This window comes from Phaenicophaeus curvirostris, chromosome 6 (assembly GCF_032191515.1).
Source record: "Phaenicophaeus curvirostris isolate KB17595 chromosome 6, BPBGC_Pcur_1.0, whole genome shotgun sequence".
NCBI lineage: Eukaryota > Metazoa > Chordata > Aves > Cuculiformes > Cuculidae > Phaenicophaeus > Phaenicophaeus curvirostris.
Genome location: NC_091397.1, coordinates 60,425,657 through 60,443,999, shown reverse-complemented (window position 1 = coordinate 60,443,999; position 18,343 = coordinate 60,425,657). Strand labels below are relative to the sequence as shown.

General features: G+C 39.9%; 1 protein-coding gene across 1 annotated transcript in view; it reads right to left on the bottom strand.

Annotated features, from left to right (window-relative positions):
• The window catches only part of VWDE (von Willebrand factor D and EGF domains), a 36,350-nt gene extending 18,822 nt beyond the window's left edge, over positions 1-17,528 (bottom strand). The window contains exons 1-10 of the mRNA XM_069860370.1: positions 17,447-17,528; positions 13,502-13,686; positions 10,446-10,677; positions 8,442-8,507; positions 7,037-7,296; positions 5,470-5,559; positions 4,108-4,252; positions 3,211-3,425; positions 2,813-2,886; positions 552-825 (exon numbers count right to left, since the gene is read on the bottom strand). Coding sequence (XP_069716471.1) covers positions 552-825; positions 2,813-2,886; positions 3,211-3,425; positions 4,108-4,252; positions 5,470-5,559; positions 7,037-7,296; positions 8,442-8,507; positions 10,446-10,677; positions 13,502-13,686; positions 17,447-17,528 — 1,623 coding nt within the window. The remainder of the gene's footprint in view (positions 1-551; positions 826-2,812; positions 2,887-3,210; positions 3,426-4,107; positions 4,253-5,469; positions 5,560-7,036; positions 7,297-8,441; positions 8,508-10,445; positions 10,678-13,501; positions 13,687-17,446) is intronic.
• Between the last annotated feature and the right edge of the window lie 815 nt (positions 17,529-18,343).

The window sequence follows — 18,343 nt, the reverse complement described above, 5'->3', positions numbered from 1 at the left end:
TTCATTTTTACATTCTGCTTCATTTGATGTTCAGTGGAGTCCTACAGCAATTTTGTCTACAAAAGAAAAGCCACAGGAAATTACAAAAGCAAATGCGAATGTTTTATGTGAGGGTTGCATTCTCCAGAGAAACCATCTACACTTCTAATTCTGTGGACACCATTTGGCATACTTAATTATCTTGAGTGTGCAGCCTTCCTATGACACTGGCATAAGCGAAACAGAGCATGCAGAGATCTCATTTCGGAACATAAGGGCTGCTAAAGAAGTGCATGATAAATCTGGAAACTGCACCTTCCACACATGAGTTGTATACTGTGACTGACATCACGATTCTATAAAGGTATACATGTTGACACATCCTTCTTTTTGAGGGCAACATCCTTCACTTACAAGCAAAACACAGGCCAAAGGACTACAACTGTAGAATAAACATTAGACTATTGCTTAATTGCAGAAAACAAAACATGTTTTAGTTCTGAAGTTGGTGAATTGATAAAAACAATTGCTGAGATAACAATTATGTCCACAAGCAATTACCTACTACTTACTGTTACTTTTCTTCCTAGGTAGGATTCAGTGATCCTGACATTGTTTCTTGTTGTGTCTCTATTTATCACAGACAAATAAGGCTGTGACTCAGGTCGCTGACCACTGCACATGTCAAATGCAATTATATCTCTTCCTTCTCTGGCAACAAAGCCACAGTTACAGGATGATGGGTAGTGAAGACTTCCACACTCCCACTGGCGAACGTGAACTTCAAAATCTCGAGATGTACTCTTGTAGAGAACAAATGTTCCTGTTTTAAAGTTGTCATAGAATCTGGAATCAAAAGAGCAGCATGTGATATCAGTTTGGTTATAAAATAACTGTATCACCACATGTCAGCAACTATCTTAAAATAGATTTCTAATACTTGGTGAACGTTGATTCTGCAACTTATTTTCCTGCATCAGAAAATACAGCCCACAAACAAACACACAACTTTGTTCAGAACAAACACCATCATATCTTTGTCTGTGCAGCTCTAAATCAAAACAAATAAACCTGTTTTACAGCAGAAAAATAAGTAATTAAAGAAGGATCACAAGTGGAGTATACATAGACAATGGTTGTGAATGGAAACATAACCATGCTACTCTTTGATGGGTTTTTTTAACAGTTCTAACAGGGTACTGGAGGGTACTTCTGAATCTTTTTGTTTCTAGAGCAGTACACCTATGCAATAAGAGAAATGAGATGTACAGCAGTGTGCTTGTGGGGACCAGCAGCTAAAAACTGCTTAAGTACCCTTGACAAAATGATTTAGGAAGTCATATACTTTAAAAAGGTCTGTTTTATCAAGATGGAGATGAGGAGTGTTTATTCCCAAAGATTTCAAAATTAGTTAAGATGAAAATCATAAATAGCAACTTCTTTTTTTTCCCCTTAGGGTTAGCCATCTTTTCCCTGAAGCAGGGTTAAAATAGCCAATTTAATGATTCAGCAGTGAGTAGGCTGAAAAAAAGAAAAGTAAGAAAAAATCCCAAACTTTTGCTGCCAGTTTAACAGCCTCTTGGCTATAAATAGCATTTGTCAGTTAATGGCAGAATGGTGATTTGCTTTATGTATAATGGGCCAGCAGACAAATCACAGATGGCTACCCCACTGAGGCTGCAAAGCATTGCCTGTGATTCAGTAAGGATAGTTTCTTTTCTATTATTTCCTCAATTTGTAAAATAAAGTACCACCAGACTTCATCTTTAAAAAAAAAAGTTCTTTCCTTGTAGCACCATGCTTTCTGCCATACCACATCAGAGTGAATCATTGCTTCATAAGAAAGCTTGATTACAATGGTTAATATGTCCAGTGAAGCCATCCCTATAATTTCCACAGGAGGAGGGACTGCAAGACCAGGATAATTCCAGTGACTTTATTATTATTATTACTAGTCATGGCGCTATCAGAAAAAAAAAATTACAACTTGTGTTTTCCCCTCCAATATCAAGTTTCCAAGAAAAGTGGGGTTGTGACATGAACATCCTTACTTGGAGGCAACATATCATCTTATTCTCATGCTGCCACCTGAAGAAGCGTGCTTCTGCTGAGCAGAGAGTCTAGAAGTCCTAGGTGTGGAAATTGAGTTCGTTTTGACACCTTCCATGAAGTAGAAACACTTTGAAAGACAGAAGCGTACCAAAAACATGCCAGCTGTGGCAAAGGAAGCTCTGCACTTTATGAAGAAGGTCAGTGACATGCAAGTAATGACAGTAATGACTAAGTCACTTTCACTGTCATTAATGAACTCAGCACAACGTTACACAGATAGCAGGTAGCTTCCAGAAGCTTGACCCTTACAAGGATTCAGATGCTGACACGCAGCAATATGGAAACCATGCTCTAGATCAGAAATACCTTAGCATTAAAGGATTTTTGCCTAATCAACCATAGAATTATTGTTCATGTTCATAACACTTTATGTCTCATAGCCAACAGACGGTACAGCAACCACTCCTCTCTTGGCAACTCCTCTAAAATGGAAAATAGTCCACTAGCCTCACCCTTTCACCACAACCTCAAAAATTGCATTTAAAAATGAAAATATTACAAACATCATCATGACTGGCAAGTTTTACTAGCTAAAGCACGTTTGTCCTTATTATCCAAGAAAGAATGTAAAATACAGGCTGCAGTTGTGGAAAATGACAGCTAACTTGTATTATTAGCACAGACTGAATATAAGTAAAGAAAGAAAGCAAGCAACCCCACAAAAATACCCCACAAAAAATCCCAACACGCTTAAAATTAAGAGCAGCAATCCAGTGATTACCTTCCATCAAATGTAATTATATGAGGGTCCGTAAATGAGTAGCAGTAAGCCGTGGGTAGATCCTTTACTGTAATCTTCAAAACAAAGAAGCACGGAGTAAACTATGTCAGATTAGGAAATAAACAGTCCCAGGCACATTATTTATCATATGATACTAGTTCACGTTCTAATAAATATATTATACTTTTTACTCAATATGAGTACTTATATCAATATTAAAATAGAAAGAAAAACATAATTCAAATGAAAATGCAACATTTCAATGAAAACAAAACAATGGAAAATTGTCCACTTAGAAATCTTGGTGTGAGTCAGCAAGTTACAACTGAACTAGAAGCTTTAATAACATCAGCAACATTTCTTGCCAGTTTACAGAGGTTAATATGAAGGTTTTCAACCTGTGTGCTTTCTGGAACATAACCATTCCACAAGAAATTCCCACTGGATATAGGTTCGACTGCAATTCTGGTAATTCTGTCTCCATCCTGCATAAAGTCTGTCACAGCAGTGTAGTAAATTACAGCTTGACTACAGATTCCGTTATTGCAAGGTTTCTGGAGAAGATCCACATGACAAGAAGAGAGAGCCAAGTTTAAAACTAACTGCTCTTTACCTGTTTTAATGAAAACACATCATTAGTGAGTTTTCTTCTAAATAAATCACATTTTGTTTACTACTGTTAATACAGATACTAACTTATTTACAAACATTTTCATAAATTAAAATAATCATGCATTTTTCTCAGGTTTGGTCAGGCAAAACCCCCTATTTACATCTTTATACAAACATCAGATAAAACTGGTTTGAAGTTTTTGGTTTGACAGACAAAAGGAAATTATGGTAGACTTGCTAATGTGACATAAAACCAGTTGCCTGCACAGACAAGGCTGCTCCCAGGACTTGTGTTTGAGAAAGTACTACACAAAACAGTAATTAACAGTAGAAGACGAAGATGTCACAACTGCATATACAATACCTGCAACATCAACGGTGAACAAAATGAACTGAATTACAAACTTTGCAAGTATTAGGATATTCTGTCTATTCAGCTTAAATAATACGGCTCTGATATCTATAGCTGCCCAAACCACCTGCTAATGTCAACAAGTAATGGATTGTGAACACATTCCTCCATACTTTCAGCAGGAGTACATACAGCCTGTGCATGTTTTGTTTTAACACTTTAGAAAGTACTTTACAATGTACCAGCTTCTCCAAAGGAGATCAGTGGAAATATTTAGAAAAACACTACTATTAAACATACAAAATGTAAAAAAAGTAAGAATACTACTTACCTTCATCAACAGTATTTACTGTTAGTGAGATTTTGCAGTCACTTTCAAGTCGGCTAAACTCAGGACAAGGAATAGGAATGCTACTTTGTATTGCCAGTCCATATTCCTTCCCATCTTCTGCTATATGATATGTTTCAGGAAGTAGCTAGCACAGAAGAAATGGTATTTAAAATGTAAACTTTCTGAGTAAACTACAGCACTGCTTACTAACCAGTTACCAGTACCGTATTAAAAAAACAAAAAGAGATGCAATGGTACAGTATGTGGCCTCCTCCACTTGATCACGCCTAATTATTTTATCAGCACTATACTGGGGAGAAGATGAGGACACAGCAGCAGGGGCCTTGAAAAGGTGGGAACTTCTGGAAACTAAAATAAAAACAGCTTGGTGTACTGTTTGGGGGCATGGGAGGGAGAAGATACCTAGAGGTAAAATGCCCAGAAAGAATTCGGAGAATTTGGAATCCTGGGATTCCTCTCTGCAAACTTAGAACACAGCTCACTGTAGATGCATAATGAAAAACGCAACTGGAGATCAGTAACTAAGCACTACACGTTGGGTGAAATCCTGAATGCAGACTCACAGGAAAAAAACAAGAATAACGCATTCACACTTTGCAGCGTGCACGTACAGGAAATAAATCTAGGCCCTGATCCTGCAGAAACATAAGTTCAGGCTTAACTTTATGAGGAGCAAATTCTTAAATCAACGGGACGATTTCCAACATGCAATGACATGCTTGATGTCCTTCTGGGATTGAGGTCCCATTCCCGGCCAGCAAATGGGTCCCTACAGCTATACCCACAGGAGGAACTAAACTGAATTTGGAGCTTGGCCTCTGACCAAGTGGCATGGCTCATGTCCCACTTCTTCCTCTCTAAGCCCAGACCAGACTGGCCTCACTCTTTCTGGCCCCTATGGACAGCTGGGAACAGGCCCTGGCCCCGGCTACCCCAAGAGCCACGTGCTGGAAGAGCCTGTTGGCAAAGGCCAGAATCACGTCAGAAAAGCCAGCAGCCACTAAACGCAACGGAGAACAATGTACCGAGGCTTAGGTCTGAGTCGTGGCCCTCCCTGATTACAAACGCAGCATCAGAGTCAACCCTAGCTGCTGGAAATCGAAGCTTTCACTACAGGTGTGAGTTGCTGATTCAGCCTTCCTGCACCTTTAGTACCCGGGAAGCATAAAACAACTTTAAATCTTCTGCTTTTTGACAAATTTAAGTTCACTACAGCCAAAAACATACCGTGCTAATTCATATTAATTTTGAGTGCCTTCTAGTTAGAAGACTGACTGTCGTAGAACATCCAGAAAGATTTCTACTACAATAAAGTAAAACATGTTTTTCTTTCAAAATTACCTTAATGCCAGCAAAAAATTCCTTGCTCTCAACGGAAGAACTTTGTACATCTGGCTTCTCCATGAAAAAGGCAGAACTGCTACAGTAGACCTGTAGGGCAAAACCAGCATAATAGAATACCTTTTGGAATAGAGTGGTCACGTCAAGACAAACCCCAACCATCATGGTTTTGATGGATTCATTGCATCCAGTCTTCTGTTTCATCAGAGATTATGAAATACCAGTGATGCTGCTGAAGAAAAACACAGAAACAGATCGAGCATCCTAAGACCTTTCCCGGCATACTGCACCAGTGGTGCAGAGACTTTGTGAATTAAAGGTCACATAAAAACCGTAACGTTTAACAAGCACTAAACTCTCCGTGGATTTAAAAAATCTTCTGGAACATTCCTGCACCCCATAACATCTTGTGGAAATGCATTCTATACTTTATTACACATTATTTACTTCTTTTTGTCCATTTCATATTTTTTTGCCTTTTAATTTTGTTTAGACCCCACTGGATCTTAGGTTATGCAGAACAACCATATCTTCCTCCTACTCTTCTTACTACACTCTTTTCCAGATATTATGAGCCTGGATAATCATTTTCAAACTAAATAATTTCCTGTGATTTCCCTCCACTGAACTAGTTCCATGCTTGCATTTTTCCTTTGTTTATTTTGCTCTGCCCCTTTTCACATGTGTTGACTACACATGTGATTTTTCAGATCCTGCAAAAACGAAGGATTCATAATAGCAGCAGGTAGTTTAAGACTGTCCCTTTCCTTTTGACTCTCACTGAGATACCAGAGTCAGGCAACTATTCATGAAGTCCCCAAAGGACTTTGGAGGATTAGCAATTGCTATGGTTGTCCATAAGCCATCTAAGTAGCCTGGCTTTGCCTTAATACACATGCATATACACACCAGCCATATGCTTTTTTTTTATTTTGACCAAGAAAAATTAGCCAGCATTTTGGTATATTCAGGTAGGAAGCTTGTTGATTTTCCAATGCTTAATCTTCTAAAAGTTACCATGAGAGCCCACATCTTGATTCTGCTACCGTAGAAGGTAATGCAGGTACTCTTCTGCTTTTGACAGCTGACATTAAACCATTTAAATTTGATCCTAGAGACAAAACCATCAATAAGAGGCTCATTATAGATTCAGAGAAAAGAAATCTGTCTAATGAATCAAGAACACAGCTTCTCATAACTCCTGGTTCTTACAGCCTTTCACTTAAGACACAGTTGCATCCCAAAATCCTCTTAATTTACAATATCAAACAAAATCACAGTAGAGGGTAAAAAAGATGCAACTTGAATAAACATTTATCTCCTGAAGGCACACTATACTGTACTGAGACAGACAGTCTCAAAACCACAATGGCAATTACTGATATATTCTGTGATCATTTCCACATTCCTATGGGCATTGTTGGCGTGAACAACAACCAGAGGCTGTATGCTTCTGCCAAGAAAAATTATACAGCAAGGTGCTGGACCTTTGTCTCTAATAACCGTTAATGTCTACTGAGCCACATTTACAAAGACACAAAGAGATTATAATTATGTTGTAACATACTCTGTCTCCAAGTCTCACGTTTATCCCATCTAATTCAAGAAGAGAGAAGGTATGAACTGCTGTTTCATGTTTCACTTCTTCTTTGATACCTTCAGGAGAAAGTCTTGACCAAGTTACAATGAATCCGAGTGAGCTGTTTGCAAAAGGAATGCCAAAGGTACATCTTAGGTAAGTGTTGCCTTTGATCAACTCTGCTACAACTTCAGGAATGGTTGGTAGTGGTGGTGACACAGATGGAGATAATGAAGGAGCCGGGTTACCTAGTCAAACAGAAGTGTGGTTTGTGCTTTTTATTCTGCACAAAAACAATACTGGATGAAGTAACACTAACATATATTCTGGCAATACAGCAATAATATTTACCTTTTTTAAAACGTGGAACTATTACATAATTGCTTAGAGAATCAGGGAAATGTGTATGTTCTTTTTATTAATTATTAAAAGAAGAAAAAACTCTTTATCAGCCTTGATTATATTCTAGCTGATAACAAAGTGTTGAAGAGAGGAAAAAAAATTAAAAAAAGGGAATCAAATGCAATTAATTATTTTATCAGACAGGAGAGGGCAATATGCAAAGGAATCTGCCAGACAGAAGAGTACCTTCTCTAATTATGAGGAAAGGGGGACGAAAAAAGCAAAAATTAAAAAAACAGGCTACGTAAGAAGGAACAGAATAAGCAACAGCATGACTCCTAGATTCATCTTGTATTTGACTCCCAAAGAATCAAAGTATTCGTTAAATCAATGAAGCTGGTGAAGGGTCTGGAGCAAAAGTTTTACGAGGAGCAGCTGAGGGAACTGGGGTTTGTATAGCCTACAAAAAATGGAGGCTGGAGCAGAGACCTTATTGCTCTCTACAACTACCTAAGAGGAGGCTGTAGCAAGGTGGGTGTTGGTCTCTTCTCCCAAGGAACAAGTGATAGGACAAGAGGAAATGGCCTTCAGTTGCACCACAGGAGGTTTAAACTAAATATTAGGAAATCTTACTTCAGTGGAAGGGCTGTCAAGTATTGGAACAGGCTGCCCAGAGAAGTGGTGGAGTCACTATCCCAGAAGCGTTTAAAAGATGCTTAGAGACATGGTTTAGTGGTGGACTTGGCAGAGTCAGGTTTATGGTTGGGCTTGATGTTCTTAGAGGTCTTTTCCAACCTAAATGATTCTGTGATTTTATGATTATTAAAATTATGTTTTAACATTCTGGTACTTATTCTGAACATTATGCTGAGAAAGTACTTGTGTGATCCAAGGTCTGAAATTACCTCCAAACTGCTCATTTTGAAATAGATCAAGCAATACTGTTAATAAGAGGAACACGTTTTTATTCAAGACAGGATATGACTAAATGTTGACATTATTGGTTCACAGATGCACAGAAAATCTTGAAAAATCAAACCAAAATACTCACTGCTGCAGATGCCTGGAATTTCCATTCCCTCAGGATCACAAGTCTGTGGCTTTGATTCTGGAACAACTACAAATTGTTCTTAAATTTACACATGTACAGGATATGTACATGAATGCTTTTAAATTATGGTCTATGTCACTAATTGAAGCGTAAATAAGTAGAACAGAAGCAATTGTGTAATCCAATCCATATGTAATTACAGTAGCAGTCAGTACAAAGCCTTGCATTGGAAATCACAAGGAGATTGGCTACATCTAGGAGGAAGGGTACAGAACATTCTATCACCTCTACATCTTTAACAGCAGATGCACCCAGCCAACACTTTTAGATGTTGTTAGTCAATAAAAGGAACAGTGAATAATGAATAAAAAGGAACTAAACTATTCTCTTGAATACAGAGTTTGTCTCCCCAGATCCAAACGGCCAAATTCAGTGCCGACCTGCTTTGAAAAAAAATCATCTTTTCTACAGAGGCCTAAGAAAAAGTGCTTGTGCAGTGCTATTGTTTGGTACTTTGAATGCAGTAAAAAGAGAAAAAAGTGGAACATTTATTAAACATTAAAATACCAGTGCATTTGTTACTGAAGAAGAGGTTAGTCACTCCACTCAAACTAAGTCAAAATGAGAGCAGCAACACTGAAGATCCTCATGACCAAAAAGAATGAAGAGTGGATTTTGTTGTTCCGTGCTTCAATGATACAACGTTTGAATTCCTTAGCATGTAGAGGAGAGACTGTTCAAAAATTTACATCAAGTGTTTATAGTTATCAAGTGTTAAAGAGAAAACACAGTAGGCTTGGTAACCTAGATAGAAGAAGCAGCACAAGAGCACAAAGCACTTCTTATAAACACATCATCTTAAAAGAAGGCTTTTAAACTCAAAAGATGTTTCAGATTTACAGTATTCAGCAGAGCCAAAAGAGTTACGTTTCTTGCCTACTTTGTTCTGAAGCAGTAAAAAGCTGCTTGTTCACTGCCTATGGTTTTTATATCCTCTTCATAAGAAATCATCCAAACAGCAAATGCAAAGTCCTGCAGTGCAGTTCTTTGTTGCTTCAGTCACTTGCATGCTGAAAATTTCCATTTATAGTATTTTTGTTTTCTGTCAATAAAACCTTAGAGAATTCCTCAACAATCGGACATAAAGGTATAACTGGCCATGAAAGCACCAGAAAACCCACTGATAGTTTTGCTATTATGATCTCGCAAGCAGTCAGTAATAAAGAATATGATTGAGCGCATTACACCAAGTGTTTTATATCAGCTAATAAGAATATCCTGCTACATTGATTTGTCACTATTTCATAGTGTTTATAACTGTAGGGATTTAACCACCCCTTCCTTAAATTATCTAAAACACCTGGCATAAATAATGAATGACTGAAATTTTGAGCGGTCAACACCAACACACTTGTGCGCACAACGGTGCAAGACAATGTGACACATCACAAAAGGACTTCAGTTCCTTCTCATAAAACTGATAAAGTGTGTATCAGTAAAGCATTTCTGTGTTGAATTTACAACAACATGTATACTCTCCAGAAATAAGATAGAAGTGTTACCGTAAGGAAAATATTCCTAACAGTACTAAATAATAACTGATAAATACAGTTGGGTCAAGCTCTTAAACAAATTTACTCTGACACAAAATTCAATGCATATTCAGTGATGGGTATTTGCAGAGTACAAGTGCCATTGTACGTACTATGAATTCTGACTGCTGGACTTGCCATATCTCCACCTCTTTATATGGAAAATTTCAATTCTTAAGTTTCTGGGCTTCGAACAATACTTGAAAAACTAAATGCAAGTTAAAATGGGGTGGTGTGAACCCACCCTACCATATAAAACCATTTTTGTATTGAATCAGTATTAAAAGTAAGGATCACAGGAAACTTTAGCATGCATAACCATATCCAGACATTTCCACTCAGCCAAATAGCAGAGAAACACACTTACTGAAAAAAACCACACTTATCTGAGTTAGAGCATGCATTTTCTCACCTTCTGCACAATACCCCATGCATCCTTGGGTGGGCTGCAGTAAGTAAACAAAGAAATCTCCACAGTTCCTTACACTGACAGGAATCCGGAAAAGACAGCAGTCTTTCAAAGCGCTGAAGAAAAACTGCCATGTAGCACAAGCTGTTAACTGTTTGATCTCACCAGGTCGAGGCATCGATTCTGACTCCGTCATAGACAACCAGACAGGAGCTTGAGTACCACAATGATTCAGCTTCAGCACCAGAGAAAAACATTAGAAAATGGTTAATGCTATATCAAACTGTTGTTGTGCTTTAGTCAGAGGTGCATATGTTTTCAATTAATTTCCTGCATGAGCTTTTAGAAAAATTTAGACAGTATAACTGAGGGCTTGCTTACTTCCCCCAACCCCTGCAAGGCTGAACACAAATACACACAAGAGACTTTAAGTCCTTTGAGTCTAATGAATCTGTGTTTCTAAAGACAGGCTAAAATTCAGTGCATGCAGAACTTAACTGAGCGCCACACCCAAGTGTTTGGCCCCCCAAAAAACTAAAACTTTTGTTACGGCTTAATAAGTTTGTCTACACCCCTTAATTTAGAGTCACTGACTGTGTGAATGCAACTGAAGCACAGCAAATAGGGTAGAACATATATATACTGAGTATTAACTACAGGTGTTAAAAGTGACAGATTTTATCTGCCCTTTGCTGTAGGCTGAAGGCTCAGCTAACCTCCTGTATTTCATCTAATGGATATGGCCAGCTGATGCAAGGATACTGACTTATAACCTCAGTCAAAAATGCATGACACCTGATAAGCCCTGTTTATCTTTCAATTCCCCACCTTTAGATGTAGATAAGCTTGTCGCATCCCTGTAATATCCACAGCAGCTTTGCATCAACTCTAAATCCTTTGGTGTTTACAAAGCAGTGGGTTTCACAAGGTCTGCAGTTCAGATGCTGATTTGATAGGTGATTTAAGAGAGCTGTGGTTCCCTCTCTTCCAAACAAAGACTTGTTCAGTACTTTTCCTCACGGAGTGAGAAGTGTGCCGTGGAATCGTTAGTTCCCCTTCACTCCTCACCATTGTGGCTATGTGAGGGCTTCAGGTCAAGGAAGCTGCCACGTAGGTCACAATTTAACAGTAGCACCAATCATAGTAAGTAACCCAAGTGTAAATCTGATTTAGCAGACCCCCGAGTTTAACAGTGGAATATAGAAAAATGAATCCTGAGAAAATGAGACAAAGAAGGAATCTGGTACATGGATTACCAGAATGAGTTAAAAGATCACCTCCCTTCTTTCATGTGCTGCAGAAAACAAACTGAGGAGGAATATCTTGAAGGGCACAGCGTGTTAAAGCCACCATTTGAAAAATATTTATATGAAAACTGCAAATCTGAACTTGAGAGATTCTGAGAACCTCTTCTCCATACATCCCCTCAAGTATTCCTTTCTTTGACAACATAGTGAAACAAGGTCTCAGTTCATCTCATCTTTAGACTTCATGGTCTAAAGACTAATGCAGACTCACTGAGCCATTACTCATGTTAAAGTTTGGTTTTTTTTTCCTTAATCTAGAATATCTGAGCCCACCATTGATTCGTAAGACCAACAGAATTAATAAGCAGTAGACAGAAATAGGATGGATTGTTTAACAGATTCAGAATCTTTGACAAGGATTAAATATAGCTATAATAAAAGTTCTCCTAGAGGGAAAGACGGGAGGAAAGTTCCCAAACGAGACATCCATTTTAGTTTGGTTTTAATGTTTTCAAAACAATTGTCTTGTTTTTGTCAACAGAGGAAAAGAAGCAGATGTCAATGCATAAATTCCATTTGCTGAATAAGTTTTGAATCAATCTCCAACTGCAACTACCTGGATCCCTCTGTATTAGGATGGTAGCCTATTTTTACCAAATATTTACTAAGCACTGAAAACTCTGGTCAGAAATCCAAAAATTTTCCCAGATGGTCTGGAAAATACATTGTTTTCTTTTCCCTGGTTTATCATGCTGGCTCTTTGCATAAAAGGATCCCTTTTGAGAAAATATATTTTGAGAGTTAGTTTATTTGTTTGTATTAAAGTTAACCGAAAGAAATTCCTTCAAGAATCATAATTATTTTTTGTCACTATAAAAGCCTGGATAACAACAGCTTCTGCAACACAACCCTTTGAGTCCTGGAGTCAGCTGTACATTAAAGGTATTTTATAATGACGTAGAACTTGAATAAAAACCTAAATAAACAAATAGAAATAAAAGAGGATGTTATGAACCTCATTTTATTACTATGCTTTAATGGCTTTGTACTTCTCTGAAAGTCTTTCACTGTTGAGCTTTTTTTCTTTCTTTTTTTAAGAGTGTGTGACCAAGCAGCTTCATCAGAAAAATCACAGTTAAAATATTGTAATGACATTTTTATTTTTTTAAACAAGGAAATGTTTTAAAATAGGAAACTACAAAGATATACTCCCTAGAATATAAGTATTACAGAGATGTTGGAACAACTCCAAAACCAAGCTAAATCCAAGTCTAAAGTATTAAACATTCCAAGTAATTCTTGAGTCTTAGGGGGCTTGCAGATGACAAGGCAACTAACCTTCAATTAGCTCTGTTAGTTCAAGTCATCTTAGAAATAACCTCTTCTAAAATGATGACTTTAAAAGCTCCACAATTACTGAGTTCGTGTGTCTGCAAATCTTTACACTGCTTTCCCGTGGCCCTCGTAACAGACTAACCATCACATAGTTGCAGTTTTATACAATGACATGCCTGCTATGTTGCCACTGAGAAAATAGTCTTTAGCAGTGACTCTGAATAACAGTTTCTGAGTGCTTTAAAAGAGATGTAATTTATCACCCTCTGCTACTGCCTATTCAGTGTAACGTTTTCATGACACACGACTCTATTGTCCAGTTAACATATTTCAACACTCAAGTACTTAAAGAGAAAAGGTGCTCTGCATTTTTCCATATTAGTCTCCATAATTGTATTAATTTCTTATACCTATCCTCCTGAAAACTTTTTTACGAAAACTATGTATTTCTCATAAACAAGTGAATTGTAACTATACCTCCACACACTGAGTTGGCATCACAGCAGGCTTATCAAAAATCATAAAGCGATACCATCCTGGCGTCAGGGAGTGGTCACATATTAAACTCTGAATAGCTGATTGCTGGAGGAGGGATGAATCAAAATCAACACTTCGGTAAGGGTTCTGCAGGATCTGATGTCCATCAGGAGAGCATTCAAGAACTGTGGAGCAGAAGTATTTTGAGTATCAAGATGGAATGTCCAATAAGCGTGTTAGAAAAGATGTTAAGTATTTTTAACTGGAACATACGGAGATATTGCAATACAATTTAAGAATACTTTTACTGAAAGCCAAATTAATTTAAGTCTTAGGAACAACAAATAGGTGTGTTAGCACTCTAAAATGTAATAGAATTTATCATGTGCCAAATAAATGCAAATTAGTAACCAAGCTAGGCATTTATTCCAGACGTAAAAACACAGGAATACGTTTATACTTTCTCTCTGGATTCTGACTTCCTACTTCTACTGTTTATGAAGCCTCAGAACCTAAATAAAAATCGGGTGTCATACATATGAGAGGATCTAAATCTTACCTCAGGAGGAGTTAATCTTAACTCTTGACTCTGCTGTGTTATTAATGACTTTAAAAAATGCAACCATAAGCAAAGCCCTGTAATCTTACATTTTTAATATTACTAGGCTGGTCTTCAGTTCTCACTCCCAGTTGTTTTTTGTATTTGTTCCGTATGTTGCATATGGTAATTGCATTACTGATTACAAGCTTATTTTGGTTCAATAATGCAATATTGCACTATCTTCAACATTTTTCTTATCACTGTTCAGACAACCACTATTATAAAACAGTTTTGAAATGAGGTAATTCCCCTCTTGAAAAGGAGAAGATGCCCCAGTGAAAAACTCATCTCTTTAAAGCACAGTAGGAGAAACCTATAGTCTTTCAAAGGCTGAAGATTTAATCCGATATGGCTTCAGGCTACCCAGGCGGGTAACAATAGCTTTATCTTCTATCCTCTAAGGGCAGATGGAAGTCAATGTGATTGACTGTGCCACCACTGTGCCTCTGAGTGCTTGTAGTAGCCTGTAGGCTATTTGCGTCCATACAAGTTGACCTTACTGAGAATTTATCCTTCATTGGAATTTGAAGAAAAGCCCTTGAAGACTCACAGGTCAGTCATGTGTGTTATTGAAATGTTTTCCAAGCAAGCTTCAGCGCAAGCAGTTTATGAACCGTGGTGAAACTTTCTTCCTGTCTTCCACTTATTATTGGAATTCTCCCTTTCATACAGCACCCTCGTTAGCTTCCTCTCCTGTAACTGAATCACTCCTGAAACAATTAATATCTGTTACCTTTCCCATTAATAAATCAAGCTAGACATAAAACAAGTCTTTATTTTCTTTTCCTCCACAGTTTAATTAGATCATTGTTTGATGGATCTTTAAAACAGCTGACTGTACTCACTTGTAATAGGGTTATAAATCCTACTAAAAATCAAATTATGTATTTCTTATTATTATGCACATCACTTTAAATGTCACACAGCTCTTCGTGTATTCTTTCTTCCTTTTTGGAAGTATGCTAGTGTTTCCATAGTTATTGCTTGTAAATTTCATGTTGCCTAACAGTGGTTGATTGTTTTGTCTTTCATTTTCTTTACAACTCTGCAAACAGCTGAAAATAACTACCATCATGAATAATACAAATTAAAGTATTTTATTACACATTTGAATGTGTTACTGATGTGTTGTCTAACTCTAGCAACAGCAGAAACAAGTAAAACTGTTGTATTTATGGACACATCCACAATACTGACCCTTGGATTCTCTGTGAAAATATTACCCCTGCAGATCAGACCCACTCAAGTCACAGGCACATAAGAGGGGAGCTGGCTAAATTTTCAACTGAGATAATAATTTCCTTATTCGGGTTTTATAAAATAGAAGATATTTGGATATAAGCACCCTTTCAAACAACACCCAAAAATTTTCAACCTAGTGAGTCAAGTCTGACAAAATAATAAGGAACTGAAAACAGGGTTTGCTGCTTGGAAGTGCTAAGGAAACTTAACTGCAGAGCAAACTTATCTACTACCTGTGCCTAGTATGCAAAGAATATTAAAGTATGATAAGGCATATATGCTACTGTTGACTTACAGCATCTTCTTCCACAGTCACAAAACATTCTGACATGTTCTGATGCAAAATGGAAAACTCATGTTAGTTTGAACAGAATTAACATTTTAAGAATGATTATTCTTGATGGAAATCTTTCTATACGTATGGGAATGTTACTTCTAATTTTTTTCTTTTAGGACCTGTATTAGTGATGTAGTAACTTTAAATTTAAATATTTGCTTTAGAACAATGAAATTAAATGTCTAATTACAAAGAACACAAATGAACACTTTGTGTGAAATTCAGCCTCTTTGTCAGATCATGCACCATTGGTTCAATTAACCTTGCGGAGACACACACCACAGGCTACGAGGAGAGACTTATTTCTAGGAAGTCCGACTCTCCCATTTTGTTTGGAGGTCCAAATACTACATACTGTCTGCTAGAAACACAATCTATATGCAGCTGTTTCCCTAGAAACTGACCTTATTTATTTATTTAGTGCTTCTTTCCCCAAACATCCTATATACTGTCTAAAGGCTATTTACTATTCTTTAACTGAGGTCTCTGCATGCCAGGAAGAATTTGATTCCAAATTTGCTTTTTCCTGGTTATCATCAGTATTAATACAGGGAGCTGGAACCATCCCAGACCTACCTGGTGCTGCCAAATACACAGAATGTGACCCTAAGCCACAAAAGAATCCAACTTTTGTAACATTATAAACACAAGCATGGCATACACTAGTAGAATATTTGCTACCAGTTTTCAATAGAATATGCTATCATAGCAACTTTTGATGTGGATTTTCTCTCAGAAATGTGAAGCACTACAGAGGTGGGTTTGCAGAGGTCCAGGTGAGGGTAGAGAGCATAAGGAAGAGGAGGAGGGAGAATTAAGACTCCCGGTCTTCCATTTTCACTTGCAGGTTTCCCCTGCAGGTGAGGTGCGCTGTGCCAGTAGCAATTCCGCTTTTCATAGAATCACAGAATGATTCAGGTAGGAAGGGGCCTTAAAGATCACTCAGTTCCAGCCCCCCTGCCCTGAGCGCGGGCACCTCCCAGCAGCCCAGGCCGCCCAGGGCCCCTCCAGGGCGGGGGCAGCCACAGCTCCCCTGGGCAGCCTGGGCCGGGGCCTCCCCACCCTCACGGGGAAGAGATTCCTCCTTACGTCTAGTCTAAATCTGCCCCCTCCAATGTCACTTCATGCAGTTAAACCTCTTCCAGCAGAACAAGTTACGTGTTAATTACCGGCCCGGAGATGAAGCGGCTGTGCGGGCGCAGGGAAGGGCTCAAGGGCTCCCCGGGGCCGGCCAGGACGCGCTGCAGCCCAGGGGCGGCCGCGAACGCAGCCGGGACCCGACCCGCAGCGCCCTCCCGCTCGCCTCACGCCGGGGACACCCCGCTCGCAGCCCGAGCCCTCTCTCTTCAGCCCCTCGCCCCGTCTCGCACATCCTCGCATCCCCTCGCCGCCTCTCGCCATCCCTCGCATCACAGAATCACAGAATAACCAGGTTGGAAGAGACCCACCGGATCATCGAGTCCAACCATTCCCATCAAACACTAAACCATATCCCTCAGCACTTCATCCACCCGTGCCTTAAACACCTCCAGGGAAGGTGACTCAACCACCTCCCTGGGCAGCCTGTTCCAGTGCCCAATGACCCTTTCTGTAAAGAATTTTTTCCTAACGCCGCCTCTCGCCATCCCTCGCATCCTCTCTCCTCGTCTCGCGCTCCCCTCGCCCCTTCTTGCCCCCTCTCCCCGTCCTTCGCCCCCTCTCTCAGTCTCTCGCCCCGTCTCGCACCCCCTTACCCGTCGCCCCCTTCCCCTCTCTCCCCGCTCACCTCCCCGCCGTGGCCCCGCCGCAGCCCGGCCGGCCAGGAGGGCGGCGCAGATCCAGAGGGCGGCGGGGGCGGCCCCGGCCATGGCTGCCCCGGCCATGGCTCCCCCGGCCCCGCTCGGCTCCCGGCGCTCGGCCCGCCTCTCCGGGGAGATGCCGGCGAGGGGTTCCCGTCGGGAGCTGGAGGAAGAGGCTCCTCGGTGTCCCCGGCGGCCCCGGAGCCGGGCGGCGTCCTGCTCTCCTCCCACCTGCAACTCCGTTTGTTTCCTAACACGCAGTAAAGTACTGCGAAAGAGCCAGCGTCAAATTGTTTACCGTGAATGCTTTGGTCATTTCCTTAGCTCGCAAGAATGTTTTATACCTTTGCTTTAGTAATAGAATCATAGAACGGTTTGGGTCGGAAGGGCCCTTAAAGGCCAGCCAGTCGCACCCCCCGGCCTGGCCAGGGGCCCCCCCGTTAGCTCAGGCCGCCCAGGGTCCCTCCGGCGCGGGGGCAGCCACAGCTCCGCTGGGCAGCCTGGGCCAGGCCCTCCCCACCCTCCTTGGGAAGAAATTCTTCCTTATGTCTAGCCTAAATCTGCCCCTTTCCAATTTATACCCCTTGCCTCTAGTCCCATCACCACGTGCCCTTGTAATTAGTCCCTCCCCAGCTTTCTTGCAGGCCGCCTTCAGGTACCGGAATCGTTAAGGTTGGAAAAGGCCTCTAAAATCATGAAGTCCGACCCTCGGTCCAGCACCGCTGTGCTAACTAAACCGTGTCCCACAGTGCCGTGTCTGCACATTTTTTGAACACCTCCAGGGACGGTGACTTCACCGCTTTCCCTGGGCAGCCTGTTCCAATGCTTCACCAATTTTTTGGTAAAGAAATTTTTCCTAATATCCAATCCAAACTTCCCCTGGT